At 34.2% G+C, this 27,925-nt stretch overlaps 1 protein-coding gene and 1 pseudogene across 22 annotated transcripts in view; one reads left to right on the top strand and one right to left on the bottom strand.

Annotated features, from left to right (window-relative positions):
- MYCBP2 (MYC binding protein 2) overlaps nt 1-27,925 on the bottom strand; it is a 284,800-nt gene that overhangs the window by 186,224 nt on the left and 70,651 nt on the right. For 20 of the 22 annotated variants that reach the window (XM_055244152.2, XM_055244162.2, XM_055244155.2 and 17 more), the window contains exons 15-18: nt 23,274-23,478; nt 16,196-16,341; nt 15,454-15,555; nt 5,040-5,147 (exon numbers count right to left, since the gene is read on the bottom strand). In XM_055244152.2, the coding sequence (XP_055100127.2) occupies nt 5,040-5,147; nt 15,454-15,555; nt 16,196-16,341; nt 23,274-23,478 (561 nt within the window). The remainder of the gene's footprint in view (nt 1-5,039; nt 5,148-15,453; nt 15,556-16,195; nt 16,342-23,273; nt 23,479-27,925) is intronic. The other 2 variants (XM_055244159.2, XM_063618735.1) reach the window with 1 other exon arrangement.
- Nucleotides 23,129-23,258, top strand: LOC129464293 (uncharacterized; annotated as a pseudogene).

The raw sequence follows: 27,925 nt of genomic DNA, 5'->3' as shown, positions 1-27,925 counted from the left end.
GATGTCAAAAAATTGAGTATAATTCCTATAACTTAGACATTAAACAAAGTTTATCAAAGAAAAAAGGCACTTAATAAGTGGCCAAAAATTTAGTGCAAATTCAAGAACCAGCAAGTGAATTCAGCAAGATTAATTCTGCTCAAGCTGGGCATGGTGGTTCACACCTGTAATCTCAGAGCTTTGGGAGGCTGAGAAAAGCAGAGTACTTGAGCCTAGGAGTTCAAGACCAGCCTGGGCAACACGGTAAAACCCTGTCTCTACTAAAAATACAAAAAACTAGCTGGGTGTGGTGGTGAATACTTGTAGTTCCAGCAACTTGGGCGGCTGAGGTGGGAGAATCACCTGAACCCAGGAGGTCAAGGCTGCAGTGAACAGTGATCACGCCATTGCACTCCAGCCTAGGTGACAGAGTGAGACCTTGTCTCAAAAAAAAAAAAAAATCTGTTCAAGCTCATTATTCAGTAAAGTGTTAATGGGCAGAAATAAGACCAAAGCTTAGATCTATATAAAAAATTAAACATTGTCAATAAAAAATTGACAGATGTGAATAATCTTATAATTGGCCATTTAAGTATGAGCACATCTGTATTTTCCCTAAGATGAATATGGTGTGTGTGTGTGTGTGTGTGTGTGTGTGTATGTGTGTGTATACCACGTAATACTGAAACTATAGTAGCTACAAAGCCTTGGCAACTATGTAACTAAAATATTATATGTATGTACACATTATATATAATTACATACACATATTTGTATCCACAGAGAAAAAAGAGGGTTCAGTATCTAAGGGACTCTAACTTCTAATTTTAATTTTTACTAAAATCTATACTTTTGGAGGGTAATCCTACAGTCATGTATATAACAGAAACTACCACAGAACACAGTGAGTACTTTGAGCAAAATTATTAAAACAAATCAGCGAGGACAAAAGTAGTTGCAATTTACTAAGCACTTGCTGTGTGCTAACTGAACGCTGTAAACAATTAAATACCACAGTGGATGAGTGCTTGGGAGTACTGGAACTTAAGAACTTGGACTGGAATGTTGGCTCTACCATTTGCTAGTTGTATGACAATTGGACACTGGACCTTCTGGTCCTAGCTTTCCTATCTATAATATAGCAACAATGATATATAACTCATTAGGTTCCTATGAGAATTAAATAAAATATGAAAAGTGCTCAATCAGTATTTACTATTGTTGCTTTCTTTAATGAATAAAGCAATCTGATAATATAGGTATTCTTTGTCCATCTTACAGATGAAAAAACTAAGGCTTGTAGGGTTAAGGGGTTAAGTAACCAGCCCAAAATCATAAATGGTAGAACAAATTTAGAGTTTAATCATAAATAAGGCTCATGCATTTTACCACCACCAAATGGTTGAAACCTTAAATCCTTTGTAAAAATAAACTATGCATTTAATAAATCTCAAATGTTGTATCTTTAAGATAATTCTGAAAGAGAAAACAAATAATTCAATTCAAAATATTAAAGCTAGTATTCATGGAGGATTCATATGTGCAAAGACTACGTGTGTGTGTGTGCAAAGACTACACACATATATTTTAATCTTCATAGCAACACAATCAGTTAAGAATTACTATTCTTGTTTTTAAAATAAGAAAACTGAAGCCAAAGAGATTAAGACATTTTGCATAGCCATGTAGTTCTAGTAAATGACAAATTCAGAAATAAAATTGAAGCCTAATTCCAAAGGCTATATTTTCATCACACTGTACCATTTCCAAACAGAAAGTAAGTGTAAAATAGACTCGGATGTTTATCAGTGTGCCTTCAGATTTTCAAATCAGTCATTTTAAAATAGATTTTAGGACATCTCTAAAACAATTCAGATGTTCCTATGTACACTATTAACACATTTTTCTGTGTAAGGTACTTCATAGCTGAAACAAATGTTAATTCTGCTTCAAATATAGTTTATGGGCACATTTTAGAATAATTTACTGTATTTTATATGGAATTTTACTTATTGATTCAGTCTATATACTCTATTTTGCCTTTAGTCAATATCTGCCTGTATAGGATGAATTCTGACCTTCTCTGAATTTTCTCCAATCACCCAGAAGTTTTCCAACTTTCCATCTTAGAACTTAGCCCTGTTAACAATAAATCCACAGTTCTTACTCTCCATACACCCTCACAAAAAAGTCACAATCTAAAAAATTTTAACTATTACCATCCTATAATTTGTACCAACATAATTAAATGTAGGATAGAACACAGCAATCAATATCATAAACTTCTCAGTAGATAAACCAAAAGATAAACTGGGTAAGGTGAAGAGAAAAATATATGTAGAAAAAATACTTACTAAAAGACTATGAAAATATGTACAGGTTGAGCATCCCTTATTTGAAATGCTTGGGACCAGAAGTGTTTTGGATTTTGTTCAAATTTTGGAATATTTGCATATACATAATGAGATATTTCGGGGATGGAACCCAAGTCTAAACATGAAATTCATTGTTATTTCATATACACATTACTCACATAGCCGAAAGATAATTTTATGCAATATTTTAAATAATTTGGTGCATGAAAATTTGTATCCCTGCACTATTAGAAAGCAAAGGTACCTCAGCCACCCATGTAGACAAACTGTGATTGGTATCACCATCATGCTGTGCATGGAAAAGCTTTATCACCACTGAAGAGGGCTGAGAGGATTGCTTTCACTTAAGGACACTGAATAAGCTGTGTGCTGGGACTGCAACCTGTCACAGGAGGTCAGGTGTGGAATTTCCCACTTGGGGGCTTCATGTTGGTGCTCAAAAAGTTTCAGATCTTGGAGCATTTCGAATTTTCAAATTAGGGATGTTCAACATGTTATAAAAGTAAAAGCAGTGAATGGAGAGACAACTAAATGACAAGACAGTGAGTGTAAATGGTTAGTGGCTGGAGGGAAATTAGTGAGCAATAAATTAATACTCTTTACAAAAAAATAGGGTACCAATTGATAAATTATTATTTGCATTGTAAATGTATTTGGGGAGTAAAAAGATAAAACTATCTCACTCTATAAAACCCTAAAATCCAATAAAACTGGTCCTACACTGTGATATTACAAAGTAGGCCCTTACAGAGTGGTTACCACAAGTATACAAAGAAACTTGTTATAAAGTAACCCCATGACAAACAAACTTGAAGGCTAGCTATCATTGAATAATTTGTTTTTTCACAGCAACCTCTGCCTCCCAGGCTCAAGTGATTATTGTTCTCATGCCTCAGCTTCCTGAGTAGCTGGGATTACAGGCATGTGCCACCACACTGGGCTTATTATTGTTATTATTATTATTTGTATTTTTAGTAGAGATGGGGTTTTGCCATGTTAGCCAGGCTGGCCTCGAACTCCTGACCTCAAGTGATCCACCCCCTCAGCCTTCCAAAGTGCTGCAATTACAGGTGTGTGCCACTGCGCCCAGGCTCATTGAATAATTTCTATAGCCAATCATTATGTGACATTGGGAAAAGTCTGCTTTAAATATGTAACCTTGGTCTTCATTTAATGTTTCATTTAAAAATCTGGAAAGGGTAAAGATACTGTCCATGAGATACTAACATGGAGCTGAAAAGGTTTAAAACTGTTTCATGAAATGTGAATATTTAACCTCAGTTAAACTATTGGGAAAACTTCACTTTCATATATTTGGGGGAAGAAAGAAACTGAAAAAATCTGTTCTAATTGTGACATAGTAGAAATCATGAGATCAGACATTCTGGCAATAACAATTTCATTGCATACCCCAAATATTATTCCTTATATATGTATCTTTTCTTGTTGGAACCAGCTGTCTTAGGTTGAAAATTCCTTAAATATTTGTGGCATTGTTAGAGCACTCAGTAAATAAAGCAATCACAAATTTTACTGCAGTTAATTGCATTAGATTTAAAACACTATTTTTATTTCTGCAGAGTATATCTTAAGTTGTGCTCTATTTACACCTTTACTAAAGATGAGTTTTGTCTATTTTATGTTTTTGTTTTGAGTGGCAAACTGACAGACTGAAAGAGGCAAATAAAAATAAAGTTGATTATACTACATTGCCTATGAAATTTTTTTTAATTAAGACTATGACAATTTTGCAGCAAAAAAAAGAAAAGGATCCAAACATTAATTAATCTGTCTACACGGAAAGCATGTTTTTAAAACTTCCTATTCTATTTTGCAGGACCTATCTTAGGCATTTAAGAAAATGGCAGTTTTAAGTTGTGCTAGCCAAGGAAGAGCACTGGTTCAAACGCCAGGATACAAGGCAAAAATTTCATATAAACTTATAAATTCCTTGTATTAAATTCTTTCCTGATCTTAGCTGACCCATAATTTGTGGTTTACAAGAAAATAAGCATGCTTTAAGAATATATTTAATTAACCCAGAACTCTGAGATCTCAAAGGACAACACTGAGCTAGATTCCTACTTCCTCACAGACTAGGATAGCCCTCTGACCATCACCAGGGACTAGAGAAAGTCTTCATGATTCGTGCTTTGCTTGCACGTATCTCTACTTAACCCACAACCATCAAATATTTGTATATTCATTTGTTGTATATATAAACTTAATTAATAAACAGTGGAAAAGTGTAATGGCAGTCTTATTATCATCATTTAATATACTGAATTTAGTAATATTGTTCATCCTAAAGCAAATAAACAGCATTCAAAAAAGAATTATAGTCACAGTCATTAAAGAGCAAATAACAAAGGATGTAAGACAGAAAGCAATAATTATTTTTTCCACCTTCCCTTAACTTTTTGAAATTTGAAAAGAAATGGACAAGGAAAAGATATGCTGTAAAATATCTCCTTTATGAAAGCTAATGACAACAAAAAAAGAAACAAGAAGCATGACAGTCACTGACAAACAGTATCACTTTCAGCATGTTCTTTCTCCTCAGGCTACATCATGATAGAAGCAAAGTAGAAGAATCAGGTTTGTGCATTTTCCCAGAGACAAAATTCAAATGAGTGGAAGAAATTGGGAAAGTATCCCACCTAGGTGATAAGGAAGACCAAATACCTTTGTGCTTGTCCCGTTTATGCTTTAGCTGTGCTGGATGGGATCTGAGTCTGGCTAGAGCCTGTTCTCGATGGTTCATAAAAATAGGACCAGCAAATACAAGGGGGCCTGAGGAGAAACATTTTGTATGTGCACAGAAAAACTCACAAAATGAAAACACTATAATGAACAAAAAATAATTCAAACTAAAAAGCATAAAAATTTATTCTTAACGGTTTTGGACATTACACTTTTCTCCCAATTTCCCCACTCCAGCCCCCCACCCCCACCCATAACCTACTCACCACTTCACATAAAAGTTAATATCTTAAATATAATTTATGAAGTACAAATCCCGTCTTGTATACTTATAAAATTATTGCATAGTTACTAATAGTCTCAAATAGATAATCAAGAAGTTCAATTTAAATCAATCAAATTATTTTACAAATACTTTTTAATATCATATATATTCAAAGTCAGTAAACCATGTATTCGTTGAAGACAAATATCTTTCCCATTGAAACATAAAAACTAATTTTTAAATTAACCATTAAGTTTTAACAAGGTCTTCCAGGTTTAATATTTGTATTAATCTTGCTATAAAACCAAAATAAAAATGTTACCGAGTTTACTACACATCATAAATAGAGGTTAAGAAACCAGATGATCAAAAACAAAACAAAAATGTCTATATTCTGCATATAGATATATGTATACACACACAGAGACAGAGAGAACGAGAGAGAGAGAGAGAGAAAGGAACCTGGGCTTTATATTGATGGTAAAGGGGGCACCTAACCCAAATAACCTTTTTTGAAACATCTTTCATTAAAGCATTTCTTCTAAAGTGCCACTGTGTACATATATATACGTATACAAATACATACCCACACAGATTATAGTTCTTTCCACTTATATGGTATTTAAGGAAAAAATATGCAGCCAAATTTATTTTAATAAAATAAAATAAATCACTTTTCCCATTAACATTTATTTACCTTGAAAAGAAAAATAAATTTAAGTTATAACTTAAAATTTTAGGCTTTTTCTTATACAGCAGAACTATAATTTCCTTGAATTTTAACAACAAAAAAAATGTCTTCAAATTTGAAAACATTCTAAATTTGACAGGTTACCATTAACTGAAACAGGAATTATGACACTACATAAGCACTGAACATTTTTATTTAAAACAAGTTTTTTTCATGATTCTCGATTGATCTTCAGTTTAATTTTTCTAATGATGGGACAAATTGAGCTTACTGTCCTCTAATAAAATTTCACAAACGTCAAATTAAATACCAAAGTACCCTTCATTAAACGTACAAGTGGGTAAACGAACCATATTTCAATTATGTTTCTAGATATAAACAAAAATGCAAATACCTCAAATTGTATGAAAAACCATGAATAACATATTCCATAACTACTACAGATAGAAACATGCTAATTTAATGTTAACAGAAGAATAAGTTATTTCTCAGTAATGCAGTACCAATTATTTCCTCACGCTAAGGTTATGTAAACTGAGTTCCATTTCTAAAATGTAATAAAATTGATATTTCAAATATGAACAAATATGAACAAAATCCCTTATTTTCTTAACATGCATTATTTCTCAATTGTTACAAAGCAGATATATAAATTACTATAAAAAGCATTTTCCAACTATATAAAAAAGTTATAGATATTAAGGTAATAATATTAAGTTATATTACCATTTTCTGATTTCTATGGTCTGCCTACAATATTGTTTCTCCCCATGAAAATACATTACACGCACACCCATTTAATGTCTTGCTAAATTCAATCTTTTTAGAATATTTTGATTTATAAATTAAGAAGGCCCGGGGGCAATCATGTCTAAAAATTAAAGCAATCGGGTTCTAAAATACTATTGTATCCCGTGGGCTAAAATAATGTTTCTTTAAATATAGTTGAGTCACTAATTTATTCACCAAATTTTCTCATTATCTTTTATTTAGCAGACACTAGGTGAAATGAATATAATGACAAAGATACAGGTCTCACTGGAATTCAGTCCACTAGGAAAAAAACAGAAATAAAAACACAAACTATGAAATATTACAATAAATGCTATAAAAGAAATCTATACACATTATGTCCTGAAGGATGAAAAGATACTAAATAAACTCAGGACGATCAGCAAGGTTTCAAAGAATGACAAAAAGTTTAACAAGAGAAAAGGAAAGGAAGAGACGGCATTCCAGTTAAAAGAAATAGGATATAAATTAGGATTTTATAAAAGCATAAAGATGTTAAACAATATTGTATAGTCATTAAAAACACATGTAGCTGACTTTTACGGAGTATATGTGATGGAGCAAAAGTCCTGGGAAATTTGCTTGGAGAGGTATGCAAAAAAAAACCAGATAATTAAAACCTTTTTATACCATAAAACTTCATTCTAGAGATGATAAGTCCCTAACCTGCTTTCAACTAGTCAACAAAGACATACTACAAATCCTGGTACTAACAGGTACCATGTGAAGTTCTGGGAACCCTTGATAAACAAGATACAATCTCTGCTTCAAGAAGCTCACATTCTAATGAGGGGAGGGAGGGTTTACACACAACTAAACAAGAAATTATGACAGTATGCTATAACAAAAGGAAGCACACAAACAGGAGGAGGAGCTAACAAAACTTGAAGGTCGGAAGGTAGACAGTGTAGAGATAAAAGAAACCACCACATAAGAAGAGGTCAAATAGAGGAGGCAGTAAGTAGCATAAAGGTTCAGAGATAGGGGAAAAAAAGAGGGGCAAGGGAAAAGAAATGAGAATAGAGAGAGATGAGGCTGTAGAGATAAAAGTATGTCCTTCATCCTAAGGACTATGAATAGCCTTTTGGTTTTAAACAGAGAAGTGCTACTGATCTGATCCGTATTGCAGAATGAATATTCTGGAAAGAAGGCGGCTAATGGTTTAGAAGATAAGACTGGAGGTAAGGCCAGTTAAAAGGCTTTTTGCTGTCAGACAGGCAAAGAAAAGAAGCGGCCTCAGCTAAGGAAACAGTAAGATTCTGAAAAGTAGATATTAACAAGCTATTAAAGAATTAAGAAGGCTGAATAAATAGAACTTGGTGATTTATTTCTTTCAGGGGTATGAGATAACCAGGTTTAGATAGAAGCTACCCTCATTTACAGACAATGGGTAATTCAGAGTTCATCTGTAGGCAGGTAGGCAGAAAAAGCATGGAATAAGTGGCAGTGTTAAATAGTACAAGCCTTTCAGAAAGCTCTTGGTGATACATTTCAAGATCATAAAAATTATTATCCTTTGACCTAGTAACTACACTCTAGGAATCTATCATAAAGAAAACTCTAAAATATTTTTAAAGGATTTCACCTTAAAGGTGTTTACTACAACTTTATTCATTACAGCAAACATTTTCAAAATACCCAAATGAAAGTAATTAATTAAAAACTATAATACATCTACTCAATGGAGTAATATGCAGCCATTATAATGAGATTTATGAAATAATTTTACACAGAATATGATTTTGTGTTATTTAAATTAACAATGAGATAATATTGTTCACCACTGTTTTCCAAGAATTAAAAAGAATAACTAAACCCAGGTGCGGTGGCACATGCCTGTACAGTCCTAGCTACTCGGGAGGCTGAGGCAGGAGGATCACTTGGGCCTAGTTGTTCAAGGCCAGCCTGGGCAACATAGCAAGACCCTGCCTCTACAAAACATAAATGAATAAATAAAAGAATAATGAATACAGGTGATGCTAGAGGAAAACACTACTCTTATACATTAGTGTAGGGAGTATAAATAAATTCCTATAACATTTTTAAAACAATGTGAATTATCTGTTAAAATTTAAGACAGATATATACTCTCTGCCCCACACATTCTATTTTAGGAAAGCTCTACTATACAAACAGTAACATGTAGCTCTAAGTTTAAGAATATTTATTACAGTAAAACCCACAAAAACCTACAATAACCTGAATGCCCATCAATAAATAATGGTCACATAAACTATGGAATAGCCATATTATGATATTAGGTAGTTACTGTATAGAATGTGGTAGATCCACATTTACTGAGCTAGAGTGTGTTCTTCTTGTATTGTAAAATGAGAAAAAGATGTTGCAAATGTATATACATAATACTACTTTTGTAAATAAACATATGTCTACACTTTCACATATGTGTAAGTCTCTGTACATGATTATATTTTAATACAGTAAGATATTAGACTATTAACATTTACTTTGTGGAGGGATGGAAATGGGAAGGTGGTGGTACAATACTAGCAAAACATAAAAATATATGTATTATAACACTAAGCAAAAATATAAAACAAAATTCAGTCAATGATATAACTAAAAATAAGTAAAACTTGATTAGAAGATGACAATGAAATAAAAACAATAATTGAATTAAGGAATAGGTTTATGCAAAACCTTGACCTAAATTCCTATATTACTTTAATATGGTATTTGCGATAAAGCACAAAAAAACTTTTATGATATAATATTAAAGGGAATACAAACAGGACACCAATAACTATCACAGTATGAAATTATATGAAATAAGTAAAAAAGTGTGAGAAGTTACATCAAAATTCTACTAATGGTTTCTTTGTGTAAAGGGTTATGCTGATCTATTTTTTCTTACTTACACTCTCTAAATTCTTCATATAATACTTTAATTTAAAAAGAGGCTTTTATGTGTCACTGGAATATCAGCTAATATTGGATTTGATGTGTCAAATCAAGAAAACCATAATGGTTTTAAGGGCTTAAAAAGTAATAGCAACATGCCGGGCATGGTGGCTAACGCCTGTAATCCCAGCACTTTGGGAGGCCGAGGCAGGCGGATCATGAGGTCAGGAGACTGAGGCTATCCTGGCTAACACATTGAAACCCCATCTCTAGTAAAAATACAAAAAATTAGCCGGGTATGGTGGTGGACGCCTGTAGTCCCAGCTACTCGGGAGGCTGAGGCAGGAGAACGGCGTGAACCCGGGAGGCAGAGCTTGCAGTGAGCCGAGATAACGCCACTGCACTCCAGCCTGGGCGACAGAGTGAGACTCTATCTCAGAAAAAAAAAAAAAACCAACATCAACTCAATCACTTTGAAATTAGAGGGTTTAATAAATTTGTTTCTAATTTGTAACTAATTTTTTCCTATGAAAATTGAATGTTTTATTCTAGAAAAGCTATTGTGGATTTTTCCCAATAATAAAGTTTTGTGATTAGCATCCCAATGTTGTAAGAAAAGCAATTAAGTCAAGGCCAGAGCTGAAAGAGAATCAAGCTCAAAGAAAAGTACAGACTACTAAATAGCCTCCCACCACCACCACAATCATTAGCAAGCATTTATTTAGGGATTAGTACATGCTAGGCACTTTCACCCATATCCTTTAATCCTCATAAACATCCTTAGGTAGGTAGGTAAAGTTAACCCCATTTTGAAGGTAAGAAAACTGATGTTCAGGGTGATTAAATTTCCAAGGTCATATACAGGTGGCAAAACTTAAGAAGCCAGGATTTGATCCCAAGTCTAACAACTTCAGAACAGATGCTCTCAACCACCATACTCCATAGTGAGGCTAACCATATAACTTACTACCCAAATGAGACTCTACTGAGAATAAAAAAGGGCACTATTAAGAAATATGCCTGGACACCTATAAAATGGGACTCTCCCACGTAAGCCAGGACATGGGTTTAGCCCATCCACAGCTCACAATTATGAAACTTGGATACTTAGAAGAAAGAAGAAAAAGCTAACATTATTGGAGTTTAATTTTCCTTATGAAACAGAGTGCTGAAAAGGAATATAAAGGTAAAATCACTGATATGATCATCCACTAGTTCTTCTGATTACTTCAAGAGACCTACTTAAGAATTTCACTGAATAAGCACTTCACTTACACAGTTAAATTAATATATCAATCAACCCAATATAATCTAAAAAAGACAAATTATCACAAACTATTGAACTAAAATCTATAAATGAATGCTATTAATACCTAAAAGATAAATTTAAAAAATTAACTAGAATATTAATAACACAAAGATTTAAAATTAAAAAGTTCAAAATTTATGAAAAAGCAGTAATATCATTGCTTTCTCGGGTTTCAATAACATATTCCATTATAGGAGACCTGGTGTCATAAAACAGTAACTAAATTATGTCAATAGGCCTGAAGCTGTCTGAGCAAGACTTTAGTACAAGAACTAGGGACTAGGCCGAGCGTAGTGGCTCACACCTGTACTCCCAGCACTTTGGGAGGCTGATCACCTGAGGTCAGAAGTTTGAGACCAGCTTGGCCAACATGGTGAAACCCCATCTCTACTAAAAATGCAAAATTAGCCAGGTGTGGTGGTGCATGCCTATAATCCCAGCTACTCGGGAGGCTGAGGCAGGAGAATCGCTTGAAACCGAGAGGCGGAGGTTGCAATGAGCCGAGATCGCGCCACTGCACTCCAGCCTGGGCAACAGAGTGAGACTGTGACTCAAAAAAAAGAACTAGAGCCCAGAGTTCTGATCAAATATGAAAAACTTAGTTCAGACTTGGTAAACAAGATGAGACAGAAAAGTCAAGTAAAATAATCTAACATAATCTAATTCTTAAATTCTGAAATGTTAACACAGGTAAAAGCCAATTACTAGTAAGTATAATTGCTAACCTACTACTAAATTTTTAGTTTCTAAAAAGTATCAACAGGCCAAAGAAATAAAAGACCTGTACGTATGGCAGCCGGAACACTAACATTTTATTTGACGTTTCTCCTCCTCATGGGAGCAAAGCCAATACAATCTTTTCTAGCACAGTGCCCAAGAAGAGCCTTAGAACACTGTGCAACTGACTCAGATTTATTTCCAAGGCCCTTGACCCATAAATTCTGATTCATTAGGCCCAGGTGATTTTGATGCAGAAAGTCATTGGATCAAACTGCAAAGTGCAAACAACTGACCTAGCACACTAAGTCTCACGCTTTGGGACCATAAGAATCACCTGGAACGCTATTAAAGCACAGTTTACTGGCTGTACTCCCCCAGTTTTTGGTTCAGTAGAGATCTGAAGTGGGGCCTGAGAACCGGTACTTCTAACAAGTGCCCAAGTGATGCTGGTCCCTTTGAGACCACCTTGAGAACCATGGCCAGAAAGTAATGAAAAGCACAGCACCTGAAAGAGATTCCTCCATCCAATTAAAATAAAAATATTTTTTAAAAAGCAAGGGTAAGCAAAGTATAGATGCCTTAAACCTAATCAGTATTTTTTTAAATGGCTTCAGTTGTAAAACATAACTTTTACTCTATTTATATACTAATATGCTTATTGGAGAATATTTAGGAAACAAATTGTAAAGAAGAAAATAAAAAATCATCTATAAACTCACCTGTCAGGAAAAAGCATTGTTAATATTTTGGTATTTATCTTTCTTGTTTTATCACTATGGGAATGTAAGTATATCATATTCATCTAATTTTGTTTTCTTATAAAAATTTGTTTTTAAATAAAAATTGCTTAATGGAGTGCTAAGAATAATATAAAGATAAAATCATAAGTGTCATATCCAAATAGTTTTTTAATTACTTAATACAGTATAAGGATTTCCAAAGTCACTGAATGACTTGAAGTTTGATTTTTTAAAAAATGAATACATGGTTAGAATTCTTGTCCAAAGGCAAAAATATTCGTTTAAAATAAAATAGGTTGGGCGCAGTGGCTCACACCTATAATCCCAACACTTTGGGAGGCTGAGGTAGGTAGATCATTTGAGGTCAGGAGTTCAAAACCAGCCTGGCCAACATGGTGAAACCTCGCCTCTACTAAAAATACAAAAATTAGCCAGGCGTGGTGGTGGGCATCTGTAGTCCCAGCTACTCAAGAGGCTGATGTAGGAGAATCGCTTGAACCTGGGAGAGAGAGGTTGCAGTGAGCCAAGATTGTGCCGCTGCACTCCAGCCTGGGCAACAGAGTGAGACTCCATCTCAAAATAAATAAAAAATAAATAAATAAATAAACAAACAAAACATACAAGCAGGCATCACTTTGCATAGTGCTGTGTTAACTGAAACACAGGCATACAGGAACTCTGTCCTCCTTTTGCATGATTCTAGGTACTGTGGTGACTGTGAAAGGGGAGGACATGGTTCCAATGTTCACACATTTCTGTTAATTTCAGTGCCATGGAAAGCAAGGACTGCGATAACTGAGGTTCATACTGAAGATTCCACTCATCAAGAAAAGATATTCACTATATATTGTTTTAACAAACATGAAGGAGGGTGATCTAAGAAAGAGTTCTACCAAAAAATAAGGACAAGATAAAATTTATGTACACCAATAATCTGAACAAAGTGTTTCTACTGATGTTCTATATATTTAGGACTGCAGATGAAACCGATTTGTCACAAAATATACACTAAGTGCCTAGAACCTCAATCTATCTTTGGGAAGTCAGATACAACAACATAATTTCTTTAAATATTTAACTAGTGGAGGATTTTTTTAACTTTAAAGGGTTAGTGTTTACAATTATGTTTCACAGGTTTATGTCAAATTTAAAAATAAATGGCAAAAGAATATTCTGCAATCACCAAGTTATGTCAAGTTATCAATGCACAATTCAACGTTCCTTTATTTCCTATATGCACAAATATACTATACCTAGAGAAGAATAGCTTTTTTAGAGGGAAGAGAAAAAGAGTAACAAGATACACAGCATTAGGCAAGTAATTAAATGTGAATAATTAAGTGTAAGGATGTACAGTTTAAACGTAAGAAATAGCTGCATTTTGTAGGTTCATTCATGTCGCTCAACCTAATATTTCTAAAGAAAGAAAAAACAGGTAGCAAACAGATATAATGGTAACTAATCTTAAAAAATTATATCAACATAAAAAATTATTAATTACCACATGTCAGAAACTTAATTCTATCCTGTTTTGTAAGAAATATTTAACATGCAATTTTCCCATATACTTATATAATGTAAATACTGATAGTATCTATATTAAACTCATTAAAATATCCTTTAAAGGATATTATGCAAGCAAAGCCAAACAATAGTAAATATTCACCTTATCAATCAACATCACTTATCAGATGCTACGAAGAACACTCTTCATGTGCCAAGTATATGTTTTACAATTTAAGTTTAGTAAAACTAGAATTCACCATGTGTATTATACATTTTACTACTTATTCCATATATTAACAAAAAGAATAGCTGGAAAAAATATATAATGATGGTTAAATGGGTAAAAGGTTTATTTCATGCATCAAATATCATGCCATTTCTAATAAGCATTTAAAATATGCAATATCAGTAAACATTTCTAATCAAAATTTTGCCTATTGGAGGAATAAAATAGACTTCCATAACAATTTGTCTTAATCCTACAAAAAAAAATTTACTGAGCAAGGAAATCTTTAGTAATACATATATTTATTTCTGCATATTCAAATACCAATTATAACCACAGTTAAATTTTTTTTGTTTGTTTTCTTTTGAGATGGAGTCTCACTGTTGCCAGGCTGGAGTGCAGTGGCGCGATCATGGCTCACGGCAACCTCCACCTCCCAGGTTCAAGTGATTCTCCTGCCTCAGCCTCCCAAGCAGCTGTGACTACAGGCGCACACCACCATGCCCAGCTAATTTTTTTGTACTTTTAATAGTGATGGGGTTTCATCATGTTGGCCAGGATGGTCTTGATCTCTTGATCTTATGATCTGCCTGCCTCAGCCTCCCAAAGTGCTGGGATTACAGGCGTGAGCCACCATGCCTGGCCAGTTAGATGTATTTTTAAGCTAAGAAATTATCATAAACAATGAGGAAAAGATAAACAATAGACCTATCTTTGCAAATAAAACCTGCAGACCTGCCATCTTACTCTTCCTGTACATAACTAGAATGAGCTTCTTCCAAAAAAGGACACATGAAAGCATAGTTATATACTGAACTGGAGGGCAGCATAGCAGGACTATGTCCAAATGATAATGAGCATAAATGAGTAAGAAAATAGAAATGAAAAAGACTAAACTGAATTTTGTTCCACGGTCAAATAGATGAGTCCAAAGTCTGGGTAAAGGACAAGTTGTAAGAATATCTGTTTTTAAAAAGTTGTCATTTCTAATAGTTATTGATACTAGGCAGATGGCACAGTTCTTAATACGGTTGACTTATGCCATAAACACCCTGCTGAATTAAAAGTATGTTATTAGCACAATTATAAATACCTTAAACGTATGTTATTAGAAGAATCATGAATACCCTGAATATTTTCACATTATATGAGTTATCAGAATATTACTAATTTTAATTTTGATGATTTCTTACCAAATTAGTTTATTGTGTGAACTTTTCAGTGGTTTCAGGATAGGGTAGGAAAGTGGATTTTCATGTACTTTTTCTCTGTAGCTACATCTTACCTCTTCCTTCCTCTAATCTGTGCCTTCTGATTACACGTTGCCGTTTTTCTTCTTGTCGTAACTGAAGGTGTTCTTCAATATTAACCCCAGGCACTGGGACAGCTAGATGATTGGCCAAAACAACAACAACAACAACATATATGTTATATAATAGCTATGACAGAACTACATAAAATTCAAGAAAGTAAAAGCTAGCAAAAACACTGTCTAAAACACACAATATTTTTACTTTAATGATTCTTAGCCAAAAAGGGAAAAAGAATCTCATTCTGGCTAGGCATGGTGGCCCACACCTGTAATCCCAGCACTTTGGGAGGCTGAGGCGGGCAGATCACCTGAGGTCAGGAGTTCAAGACCAGCCTGGCCAACATGGTGAAACCCTGTCTCTACTAAAAATACAAAAATTAGCCAGGTGTGGTGGCAGGCACCTGTTACCCCAGCTACTCGGGAGGCCGAGACAGGACAATCACTTGAACCTAGAAGGTGGAGGTTGCAGTGAGCTGAGATTGAGCTGCTGTACTTCAGCCTTGGTAACAGAGCAAGACTCCATCTCAAAAAAAAAAAAAAAAAAGAATCTCATCCCTTAAACAATGTCATATTGTCAGTTACCATAAAAGCAGTATTGCATACATTAATTATTATCCTAATTTATTACCATATATCTAAAAGAAATTGTTTAAACTGCCAGACTTACTGAGCTGAGGACAACTCAATGTAGCATAGTATAATGAATCAAAATTACCTAAAAGAAGATCTAAAGGTATCATTTCTTTCACTGCATCAAGAATTCCTCTTTGTCTTGCCTCTTGACCATCTAACTCTCTTGCACAGGCCTTGCAACATCCACACACAGCACAACCAGATTCTCCGGAACCACAACCACAGATCCTAGGGGGAAATGCAAAAAAAACAAAACAAAACAAAAAAAAAAACAACTGAGATCTTCCTAATTTTTTCCTTAAAACTCTTTTCTATAACTTATTTTCCACATTTTTGAAATTGTTAAATGAGTAAGCAATGAAATCACCTCTTTAGATCACGACTGTTCATTTAAAGAAAGGATATAAATAGCAGAATAATTAAAAACAAGACTGATTAAGCTCCCAATAGGCATAATTGGTATATTTCTACAGAAAATACACACAGATTCGACTATCGTCAAAGTCACTACTTTAAAAATAATCTTTTAAAAGTTTTTTTGCAGTTAGTGAAGCACCAGAAGCTTTAGGATTAAGTGGCCCAGATGGGTTGGCTGGCTAAAAACAATCAAACAATGTTGCTGTCCAGCAGATAAGTGAAGGCAGGTGTTGGTAGCCTCCAGCAACAGAGCCTAAGCTTGACAGCTTCGTGTAATATGTCTCCTTCCCATTCCCTATTTAATAAATGGTGTTGGGAAAACTGGCTAGCCATATGCAGAAAACTGAAACTGGACCCCTTCCTTACACCTTATACAAAAATTAACTCAAGATGGATTAAAGATTTAAACATAAGACCTAAGACTATAAAAACCCTGGAAGAAAACCTAGGTAATACCATTTAGGACACAGGCATGGGCAAAGACTTCATGACTAAAACACCAAAAGCAATGGCAACAAAAGCCCAAATTGACAAATGGGATCTAATTAAACTAAAGAGCTTCTGCACAGCAAAAGAAAGTATCATCAGAGTGAACAGGCAACCTACAGAATGGGAGAAAATTTTTGCAATTTACTCATCTGACAAAGGGCTAACATCCAGAATCTACAAAGAACTTAAACACATTTACAAGAAAACAAACAACCCCATCAAAAAGTGGGCAAAGGATATGAACAGACACTTCTTACAAGAAGACATTTATTTCTGCGGCAGAACTTAAACAAATTTACAAGAAAACAAACCACCCCATCAAAAAGTGGGCGAAGGATAAGAACAGACACTTCTCAAAAGAAGACATTTATGTGGCCAACAAACGAAAAAAAGCTCACCATCACCGGTCATTAGAGAAATGCAAATCAAAACCACAATGAGAAAACATCTCACGCCAGTTAGAATGGTGATCATTAAAAAGTCAGGACACAACAGATCCTGGAGACGATGTGGAGAAACAGGAACGTTTTTACACTGTTGGTGGGAGTGTAAATTAGTTCAACCATTGTGGAGGACAGTGTGGTGATTCCTCAAGGATCTAGAATCAGAAGTACCATTTGACCCAGCAATCCCATTACTAGGTATATACCCAGAGGATTATAAACCATTCTACTACAAAGACACATGCACATGTATGTTTATTTCAGCACTATTCACAATAGCAAAGACTTGGAACCAACCCAAATGCTCATCAATGATAGGCTGGATAAAGAAAATGTGGCACATATTCACTGTGGAATACTATGCAGCCAGAAAAAAGGATGAGTTCATGTTCTTTGCAGGGACATGAATGAAGCTGGAAACCATCATTCTCAGCAAACTAACACAGGAACAGAAAACCAAACACTGCATGTTCTCACTCATAAGTAGGAGTTGAACAATGAGAACACATGGACACAGGAAAGGGAACATCACACACTGGGGCCTGTTGGGGTGTGGGGGCTAGGGGAGGGATAGCATTAGGAGAAATACCTAATGTAGATGACAGGTTGATGGGTGCAGCAAACCACCATGGCACGTGTATACCTATGTAACAAACCTGCACGTTCTGCACATGTATACCAGAACGTAAAGTAACATACACACACACACACACACACACACACACACAGGAAATAAAAACATCCACACATTGGAAAGGAAAATACATACACACACACACACACACACACACATATATACACACACACAAACACATATATGTCTCCTTCCCCCTCTCTTCTTTACATGCCATCACCTCCCATTCTCTCCTTTCACAGAGTCCAATTACCTGTTCTTTTTCTCCTTCAGCCCTTTCATATCAATTGTGAACCATATGGGGTATTTGTTGACAAAGACACTCCCAGAAACTGACTTGGGGTCAAGGAAAGTAACTTCTTAGTCACATATTTTGCAGAAGGCATAGCTTTAATGTAGTTCATCAGATCAGTCCTTAAAACTTTTGACAGCCTTGTTGAACTCCAGGTTACACAGATTTTAGAAGATACAAAAGGAAGAACATACCTGGCAGCAGTTTAAAAGACATAGCTAGACACCCTGTGAAACGTGTCACTTTTAAAAGCAAGCATTATAAACAATTTGGAAGATCACTTACTACACAGTAAAAACCATGACACAGTAATATGCCCGACTGACACTATTTTTAAGATAGTGTTTGACACCAATTCTCAAAATTTTCCAAAAAATTGAAGAGGAGAGAACACGAATTCATTCTTTGAGGCCAGGACTACCCCAATACCAATGTCAGACAAAAGATGAAGAAAAAGAAGAAGAAGAGAAGAAAGAAGAAAAAGGAAGAAGGAAAAGAAGGAGAAGGAGGAGAAGGAGAAGGAGGAAAAGAAGGAGAAGGAGGAGGAGGAGCAGGAGGAGAAGAAGGAGAAGGAGGAAAAGAAGGAGAAGGAGGAAAAGAAGGAGAAGGAGGAAGGGGAGAAGGAGGAGAAGAAAGAAGAAGGAGAAGGAGAAGAAGGAGAAAGAGAAGAAAGGGAGGAGGGGGGGAGGGGGAGGAGGAGGCAAAAAAAAAAACAACCCTACAGACCAATATCCCTTATGAATAATGATGTAAAAATCCTCAACAAAATACTAACAAAACAAATTCAGCAGGATATTAAAAGAATTATACACCATAACGAAGTGGGATTTACTCCTGGAATGCAACAAACGAAAATCAATCCATGTAATGTAACACATTAACAGAATGAAAGAAAAGAAACACATGATCATCTCAATTGATGTAGAAAAAGCATTTGACAAAATTCAATGCCCTTTCATAATAAAAACACTAGACAAACTAGGAATAGAAGGAAACGATCTCAACATAAAAACCACATATGAAAAACACACAGTGAACATCATAATGGTGAGAGACTGAAAGCTTTTCCTCTGTAATATCAGGAAGAAGACAAGGATGCTCACTTTGACCACTCCTAAACAGCACTAGAAGTTCTAGCCAGAGCAATTGGACAGGAAAAGAAATAAAGGTCATCCAAAATAGAGAGGAAGAAGTAAAATTATCTATGTTCACAGATAATACAATCTCATAAGCAGAAAACCCTAAAGATTCCACTCAAAAAAACCAATAGAGAAAATGAATTCAGCAAAGTAGGAAGATACAAAGTCAACACACAAAAATCAGTCGTATTTCTAGACACTAACAATGAACAATATGAAAAGGAAATTACAGAAACAATTCCATAGCATCAAAAAGAATATGCTTAGTAATTAACTAATTGAGATGAAATGAGAACTACAAAACATTGCTGAAAGAAATTAAAGATGACATAAGTAGAAACACATCTATGTTCATGGATTAGAAGACTTAATGTTTTTAAGATGTTCATACTACCCAAAGCAATCTACAGATTCATTGTAATCCCTATCAAAATCCCAATGATGTTTTTTACAGAATAGAAAAACTATCCTAAAATTCACAGAAAATCTCTAGGGACCTCAAATAGCCAAACAATCTTGAAAAAGATGAACAAAGTACTCAGTTTTGACTTCAAAACTTACTACAAATCTACAGTAATCAAAACAATGTGGTGTGGCATAAAGACAGTCATACAGACCAATGGGATAGAATAGAAAGCTGAGAAATCTTCCTTCACATAGATGGTCAGATGATTTTTGACAAAGGAGCCAAGATGATTCAATAGAGAAAGGATAATCTTTTCAATAAACATCGCTGGGAAAACTGGATATCCACATGTAAAAGAAAGAACCTGGATACTTCTCTAACAGCATATACAAAAATTAACTCGAATCAAAGACCTAAATGTAAGACCTAAAACTGTTTAAAAAAAAAAAAAAAAGACTCTTAGAAGAAAAGGAACATCACACACCGGGGCTTGTTGTGGGGTGGGGGGAAGGGGGAGGGATAGCATTAGGAGATATACCTAATGTTAAATGACGAGTTAATGGATGCAGCACACCAACATGGCACATGTATACATATGTAACTAACCTGCACATTGTGCACATGTACCCTAAAACTTACAGTATAATTAAAAAAAAGAAGAACAAAAGATACAGTAACCCTTCACAACACTAGATTGGGAAATAATTTCTTAGATATGACACCAAAGGCACAGGCAACAACAACAAAAAAAAATAGACAACTGGACTTCATGAAAATTTAAAAAATTTTCTGCTTGAAAAGACAATGTCAACAGAGTAAAAACACAACCCACAGACAGAACTTTTTATTTTCAAATCATATATCTGATAAGGAATTAATATTCAAACTATATAGAGAATTCCTAAAACTCATCAACAACAAAAGAAACTGACAACCTGATTCAAAAATGAGCAAAGGACTTGAATCGCATTTCTCCAAAGATCTACAAATGGCCAAAAAGCATATGGAAAGATGCTGAACATCACTAATCACTGGAGAAATTCAAATCAAAACTATAATGAGATACTATCTCACACCCATTAGGATGCCACTACCAAAATAACAGATCAAAAGTGTTAAGAAGGATGTGGAGAAACTGGAACATCTGTACACTATTGGTGGGAATGTAAAATGGTTGGCTGCTGTGAAAAATAGTATGGCAGTTCCTCAAAAGATTAAAAATAAAATTACCATATGGTCCAACAATTCCACTTCTGGGTATATGCCCAAAAGAACTGAAAACAGGGTCTCAAAGAGCTCCTTGTACACTCATCTTCACAGCAGCATTACTCACAATAGTTACAACATGGAAGCAACCAAAGCGTTCATCAGTGAGTGAATGGATAAGCAAAATGTGGTAATATACATACAACAGAATATTATTCAGCCTCAAAAAGCAAACATATGTGACAACCCAGATGAACCGAGGATATTAGGCTAAGTGAAATAAGCCAGTCACAAAAAAGACAAATAACTCTGATTCTCTTTATATGAGAGGCACCTAGAGTAGTCAATCAGAGACAGAAAGAAAACAGAATGGTGGATGCCAGAGGCAGGCGAGAGGGAAGAATGAGGAGTCATTGTTTAACAGGTACAGAGTCTCAGTTTTATAAGATGAAGAGTTATGGAGATGGATGGTGGTAATAGTTGCACAACATTATGAATGGATTTAATACCACAGAACTGTCTACTTAAAAATGGTTAAGCTGGTCAATTTTATATGTATTTTATCACAATAAGATATGTAGTCACAATTTTATAATAATTGAAGTCAGCTTAATAGTCTTTAATATTCTGATATATTCAGTTTGCTTCATTAATAAAGCAATTATTATACTTGGTTAGTATTGTCCATGTAAGTCTATGAATAATTATTATAAACTATATAAGTCTCTGGGGGAAAAACATATGAAGAATAATTAATTTCAAAAGGGATCAGATAATTTATAGATTTTGTTCATGATATATACTGGCTGCTTAAGCGCAGAGAGTGGGGATATTAAATTTTATTTTTATTATATATTTTTTGAGTTAGGGGTGTTGCTATGCTGCCGAGGCTGGTTTCAAACTCCTGGCCTCAGGTGATCCTCTGGCCTCAGCCTCCCAAAGTGCTGGGATTACAGACATGGGCCACTACACCCAGCTAACACTGAATTTTAATGGAAATAGTGTTGGAGAGATCCAGGAGAATAAATTTCAATTCCAACATTGTTAAAAAATAATCATAGAATCTTTCTGCATCCAAATTAAATTTAAAAATAAAGAAGTTAGGTGCTTAAAAAACAGAAAACAGAGCCAAACATAAAGCACTACAGAATAAATATTATCCTTTGACAAAGACAACTGTTTATTGCTTATACTAATAATGTAAATAAAATGTTTTAAAAAAATCATATCTCAGCAGCCTTAAAGAAAAGGTCTGTTATATATGACCTATTTAACTATGAAAGGCCAAATATAAACTTAGAAATAAACTCCTACTAGATCCAGACAATATTTGGGAAGAAGCAACTGTTACAGAGTTGACAAAGAGGAAGGTCAAGATGCAGGGATGGCTGTCTTCCTTCTGGGCTTCTCTTCACAAAATTTTCTCTACTCTCCCAAATCAGCCAATTATCAGAAAGCTGATCATACAAAGAATATCCCATTATGTTCTAGTGGCTATAACTAGCAATGTAGAAAACAGATTCAAAATTCTTTCTAACATCCTAGCAGAAAACCTGCATTCTTATTCTGCCAAACTTACATATTAACTTTAAACTGACAGTAATATAGAACCCTGAAAAATGTGGTCCATTGAGAACAAGGATAAATATAACAGGTATGATGTAACTTCAGAAGCAAGCGTACAACGTTTCTAAATTTATAAATGGTAAATTTAATTTAAAACAAAAGTATATATCTAATCAAGTACTCTACATGATATTGATAATTTTATTTAGAAAAGATTCATGTTCAACAGAAAGAAATATAATAGATATCTAGCATTAAATACGCTTAGAAAAATAATACAAATAAAAGTACAGCCCCAAATCTTGAAAAACTTATGACCTGTTTTTAAATAATGGTTTAAATGAATCAAATGAAAGAAAGGCAACCTTAGAGATGACATTAAATTATAAATTATTATAACAGAAAACAATTATAAGAATTATAATACTTTCTTGGCCTTTTGGCTAAGATCAAGTGAAGATGCCCTGGTCTTTAAGAAAAAAATATTAATAGTAGAGTATACTCTGGAATGATTTTGCAAAGAAATGTGCTCTGCACATGTTCTTTAGTAGGAATCATTCTCTCTTACCCTCCGGGGACTCTGTCTGGCCGTCCACTACTGACACAGCTGGCTCCATAACCTGTACAGTCTCCACAGACAGTGCAAACCATGCACTGCTCCAGCTTCCATTTGTGCATGCCTGGAGGGCACATCATAGACTTCTCATCTTTTTCATCTAGTTCTTCTTCCAAGTCTTCATCCATTGCTGTTGCCATATTTTCAACTCCAAACCCTATTTGACAGATCAATTTGTAATTTTTATACAGATTACTTTCATGTATAAAAGATGGATGACTATATTTATATTTCCCAGTTTAAGAAATGACAGCATGCTAATCCAAGCAATTATACAAAGAAATGCATAAATACGAGTAACAAAAATAAATTTTAATTTAGGGACCACTAATAAACACTCTCCCCATCTCATTTCTGCAAAAGAAGGCAAGGAAGGCTATTGTCAAATGTCTCTTGGCTGTTACTTTCTGTCAATCATACTTTTAAATCTTTTCCTGTTTTCCATCCTCACTACCAACATTTTCATTCAACAGACCAAAGAAAGCCTCCCAACCATGCTCCAAGCCAAGAGTTCCCCATTCTAGATCATCCTCCTACTGCCACCAATCATCCTCCCAAAGCACATATTTGATTCCACAACTTCATAATTTAACAAACCTCCAATGACCTTCCAAGGTCTTCAGAGGAACAAAACTCAGCAAGAGGCAGTAGGCACAAGATGGCTAATTTTCTCCAATCTCATTTCTTTTCCCTCTGCTCTCCAAACACCCTGTGTCCTTCCATATGCTCAGGGCCTTTGTTCATTCTTGCTCCCTCTGCCTCTTCCTTCCTCATTTACAAGATGTCTCTGCCTATCTCATCAAGCAGAGAAACTTCAGCCTTCAAAAATTCAGCTCAGAAGTCATTCCCTATGAAAGCACTTGCTACCTTTTCCAGGCAGTCAGTCACTACCTCCTCAGTGCCTGTTTATACCTCACTTACAACTTTTTAAAATGGTGTTACAATTCATTCATCTTTTTTTCCAAATTGAACACCTACTATACTCAGGGATTCCTTCATGGCAAGAAATCAGCAAACCTTTTATGAAGGGCCAGTAAATAATTTAGGCTCTGTGGCCCATACAAATCTTTGTCACATTTTTTACAATCCTTACAATGTAAAATCAATGTTTAGCTTGGAGGGCTATATAAAAAATGACATCAGGTTATACTCTGCAGACCTCTGCTCTAGAAACTGAAGAGTGTAATACTGAGCTGTTATAAAGCTTATAATGCAGTGAGAAAGACAGACATTAATCAAATAACCAAATAAAAATGTAAACTACAACTGATAGGGTTTTGAAGGAACACAGTACTATAAGACCCTATGACAGGAGAACAAATCTGTGGGAGTCTAGTAATTATTTTTTATATTTGACGTTCCTAAAGGATCTAAGTTATGAGGTTAAGTCTTGCTCATACTATCTCTTATTCTTAGTCAATCTTATTCTCCTACACCTATGACATCCATTTAACATACAGCTATCACTCAATACAGGTCTATCTAATCAAGAAATAAACTCACAGCATATATAGCCTTTTGGGGTTTTGCCACTTCTAATCTATGGGCAAGCAGAAAAATTAGATAACCAAGCATCAGCTAGCTATATCTAGGATTAGAATAAAGTGATCCTGAAGGAAGCCTCAGTGACTATTTTTAATAATCATAGCTAAAATGTACTGAGCACTATTTGTAACTAGCTCTCTAAGCATTACTCATTTAATCATTCCAATACTGGAACTACTATCCTCAAATTAATCTTCACAGTCAATGGAATCTCCATTACAATGTCAAGCAGATAAAGCTGGTTCTAATTTATAAATGGAAAATAAAATCTCCCACCAGGATACATTCATCAAAAATTTATAAAGAAAAAGGTTGGAAATTTTGACATCAAAATTTTAAAATTATATATAACAAATGAAACTGTAAACCACAGGTTAGTCAAAGATACATAAAACATAATATGCAAAAGAGCTCCTACAAATCAATTTTTAAAAGTAAGTAAAATAAAGTTTGAAGAGATGTTCAAACTCAGTATTAATAATCAAGGGAATAAAAATTAAAAGAAAAGTGAGAGAACCAGCAATTCTACTCCTAGGTATATACCCAAAGACATGAATAAACACACTTTCACCAAAAAAGACATTTACTAGAATGTTCACAGCAACGTTATTCATAATAACCAAAACTGGAAACCATCCAAATGCGCAAATACTAGAAACAATTTTAAAACTGTAGTATCTATATATAATTTAATAGAACAAAAATGAACAATCTATAACTACTTGTAACAATATGCAGGAACTTCATAAACATAAAACAATGAAAAGAAACTGGACACAGAAGAGTTCATACTGCATGATTTCATTTATATCAAGTATAAAAAGAAAACTAATTTATGGTAATTAACTGAGGAGCAGAGAGGAACATAAAATGGGGCTTTCTAGGGTGCTGGTAATATGTGGTTTCTTAATCTGGGTGCTGATTACATGAATACAATCAATTTGAGAAAATTCATCAAGTATACTTTCCTGCATGCATATTATACTTCAATGTAACAAATAAAAAATTACAGTATCATTTCATAGCCACCAAATTGACAAAAATCTGTCAATATCAGATGTGATGTGGAAAATCCAACTCTACTGGTGAGAGTACAAACTGTTACAATCTCTTTCAAGAAAAATCCAGTAAAACTGAAATCCACAATAGGGCAATTACAGCAGAGAAAGTCTCACAGGTTTGCCAGGAAACATTTAGAAAGGAGGTTTTAAACTCATTTATAACAATGAAAAAATTGGAAATAAGCCCATCCATCAACAGGAGAATGGATACACTATAGCATGTTCACTGTGTGGTATATTACACATTAGTTAACATGAATCATTTAGATTTATATGTACTAACATGGACATATTTCTAACAAGAATGATGAGAAAAAAACAATTTGTAGAAAAATATAAATAACAGATTAACACTTATAAAAACACATAAAACAGTAGTATATTTTTATGTGTAAAATAGACATCATTATGCAATATTATTTTACACATAAAATATAAAAGAACATGTAAAAATATATAAGAACATGACTGAATGTATGCTTATCAAAGTCATGGTCGTGGTTAGCTCTGGGGAGAAATGGAATATGATAATAAGCCTTGGAAGGGGGATACGAGGCACTTGAATCTTATCTGTGATTTTTTTTTAACTGAAAAAAAAATGATAAGACATGGTAGAGACACAATTTTTTAATATTTCAATATGTTCTCTACTTTCCTGTTTTAAATAAACTTTTAAAATATTCCTTTATGTTCTTTTTAAATTGATACATAACTGTTGTACCTATTTATGGCATACATGTGAGTTTTCATACATGCATACAATGTCTAATGATCAAATCCGGGTAACTGGGATCAAGTCAGGGTAACTGGGACATTCTAACTCCTCTCTTCTAGCTATTTTGAAATACACAATATGTTGTTGTTAATGACATTCACCCTACTCTGCTCCTGAACATTAGAACTTATTCCTTCTCTCTAACTGCATTTTTGTACCTATTAACCAACCACTCTTCCTCTCCCCCTCCCACTATCCTTACAAGTCTCTGGTAATTACTATTCTATTTACTACCTCCATGAAATCAATTTTTTAGTTCTCATATATGAGTGATATTTGTCTCTGTCCCTGGTTTATTTTATTTCAGTTAACATCATGTCCTTCAGTTCTATCCATGTTTCTGCAAATAACAAGATTTCATTCCTTTTTAGGGATGAATAATATTCTATTGTGCATGTACCACATTTTCTTTACTCATTCATCTGTTGATGGATACTTAAGTTGATTCCATATCTTGGTGTTATGGATATGGCTATGATAAACCTGAGAATGCAGGCATCTCTCTGACATACAGATTTCCTTTCTTTTGGATACATATACCCAGAAGTGGAATTGCTGGATCATGTGGCAGTTCTATTTGCAGTTTTTTGAGTCACCTTCATACAAATGAAAAATCTACGTTTTCCATAGTTGCTGTACTAATTTACATTTCCACTAGCAATGTATGAGCATTCCCCTTTCTCCACATCCTCCCCAACATCTGTTATGACTCTGCAATCAGTATGCATTGTATGTGTCTTACTTTACTCATCTGCTTTCTAATTCATTACTTACCAACAGGGTAGGTATGATTTTTATTAAAAAAAATCTTCTAACGATTTTACTTTGATTATTATAATATGTCACTGAAGAATCTAGAACACAGGTGTAAATGTATGCTCAATTTTCGCAAGAGTTTCAGAATAATAAGGAAACAATGTTGTTTAGTTCAGACTTCTTACAAAACATAATCTGAATATATATTCATATTATATATTAAAAAAACTGATTCTCCCCTTTCTCCTAGCAGTTATTATCCAAAACAAGTTCACTAATTTAGTAATAAATCAAAGTATTTCCATTGTGAAGTAATCCATTTCTTTTCTTTCTTTTGTTCCTTCTTCTTCATTTGCCAATATATTCTAATAACTTGCTCATTTTTAAAGTGATGCATCTTAAATACAAACACAGACACACGAATAAGGCAAAGACAAAGAATGGTGGGTTTCTGAGATCCAGATGAG

Source organism: Symphalangus syndactylus, chromosome 15 (genome assembly GCF_028878055.3).
Source record: "Symphalangus syndactylus isolate Jambi chromosome 15, NHGRI_mSymSyn1-v2.1_pri, whole genome shotgun sequence".
In the NCBI taxonomy this organism is placed as follows: domain Eukaryota; kingdom Metazoa; phylum Chordata; class Mammalia; order Primates; family Hylobatidae; genus Symphalangus; species Symphalangus syndactylus.
This window is presented reverse-complemented; position numbering and strand designations above follow the sequence as displayed.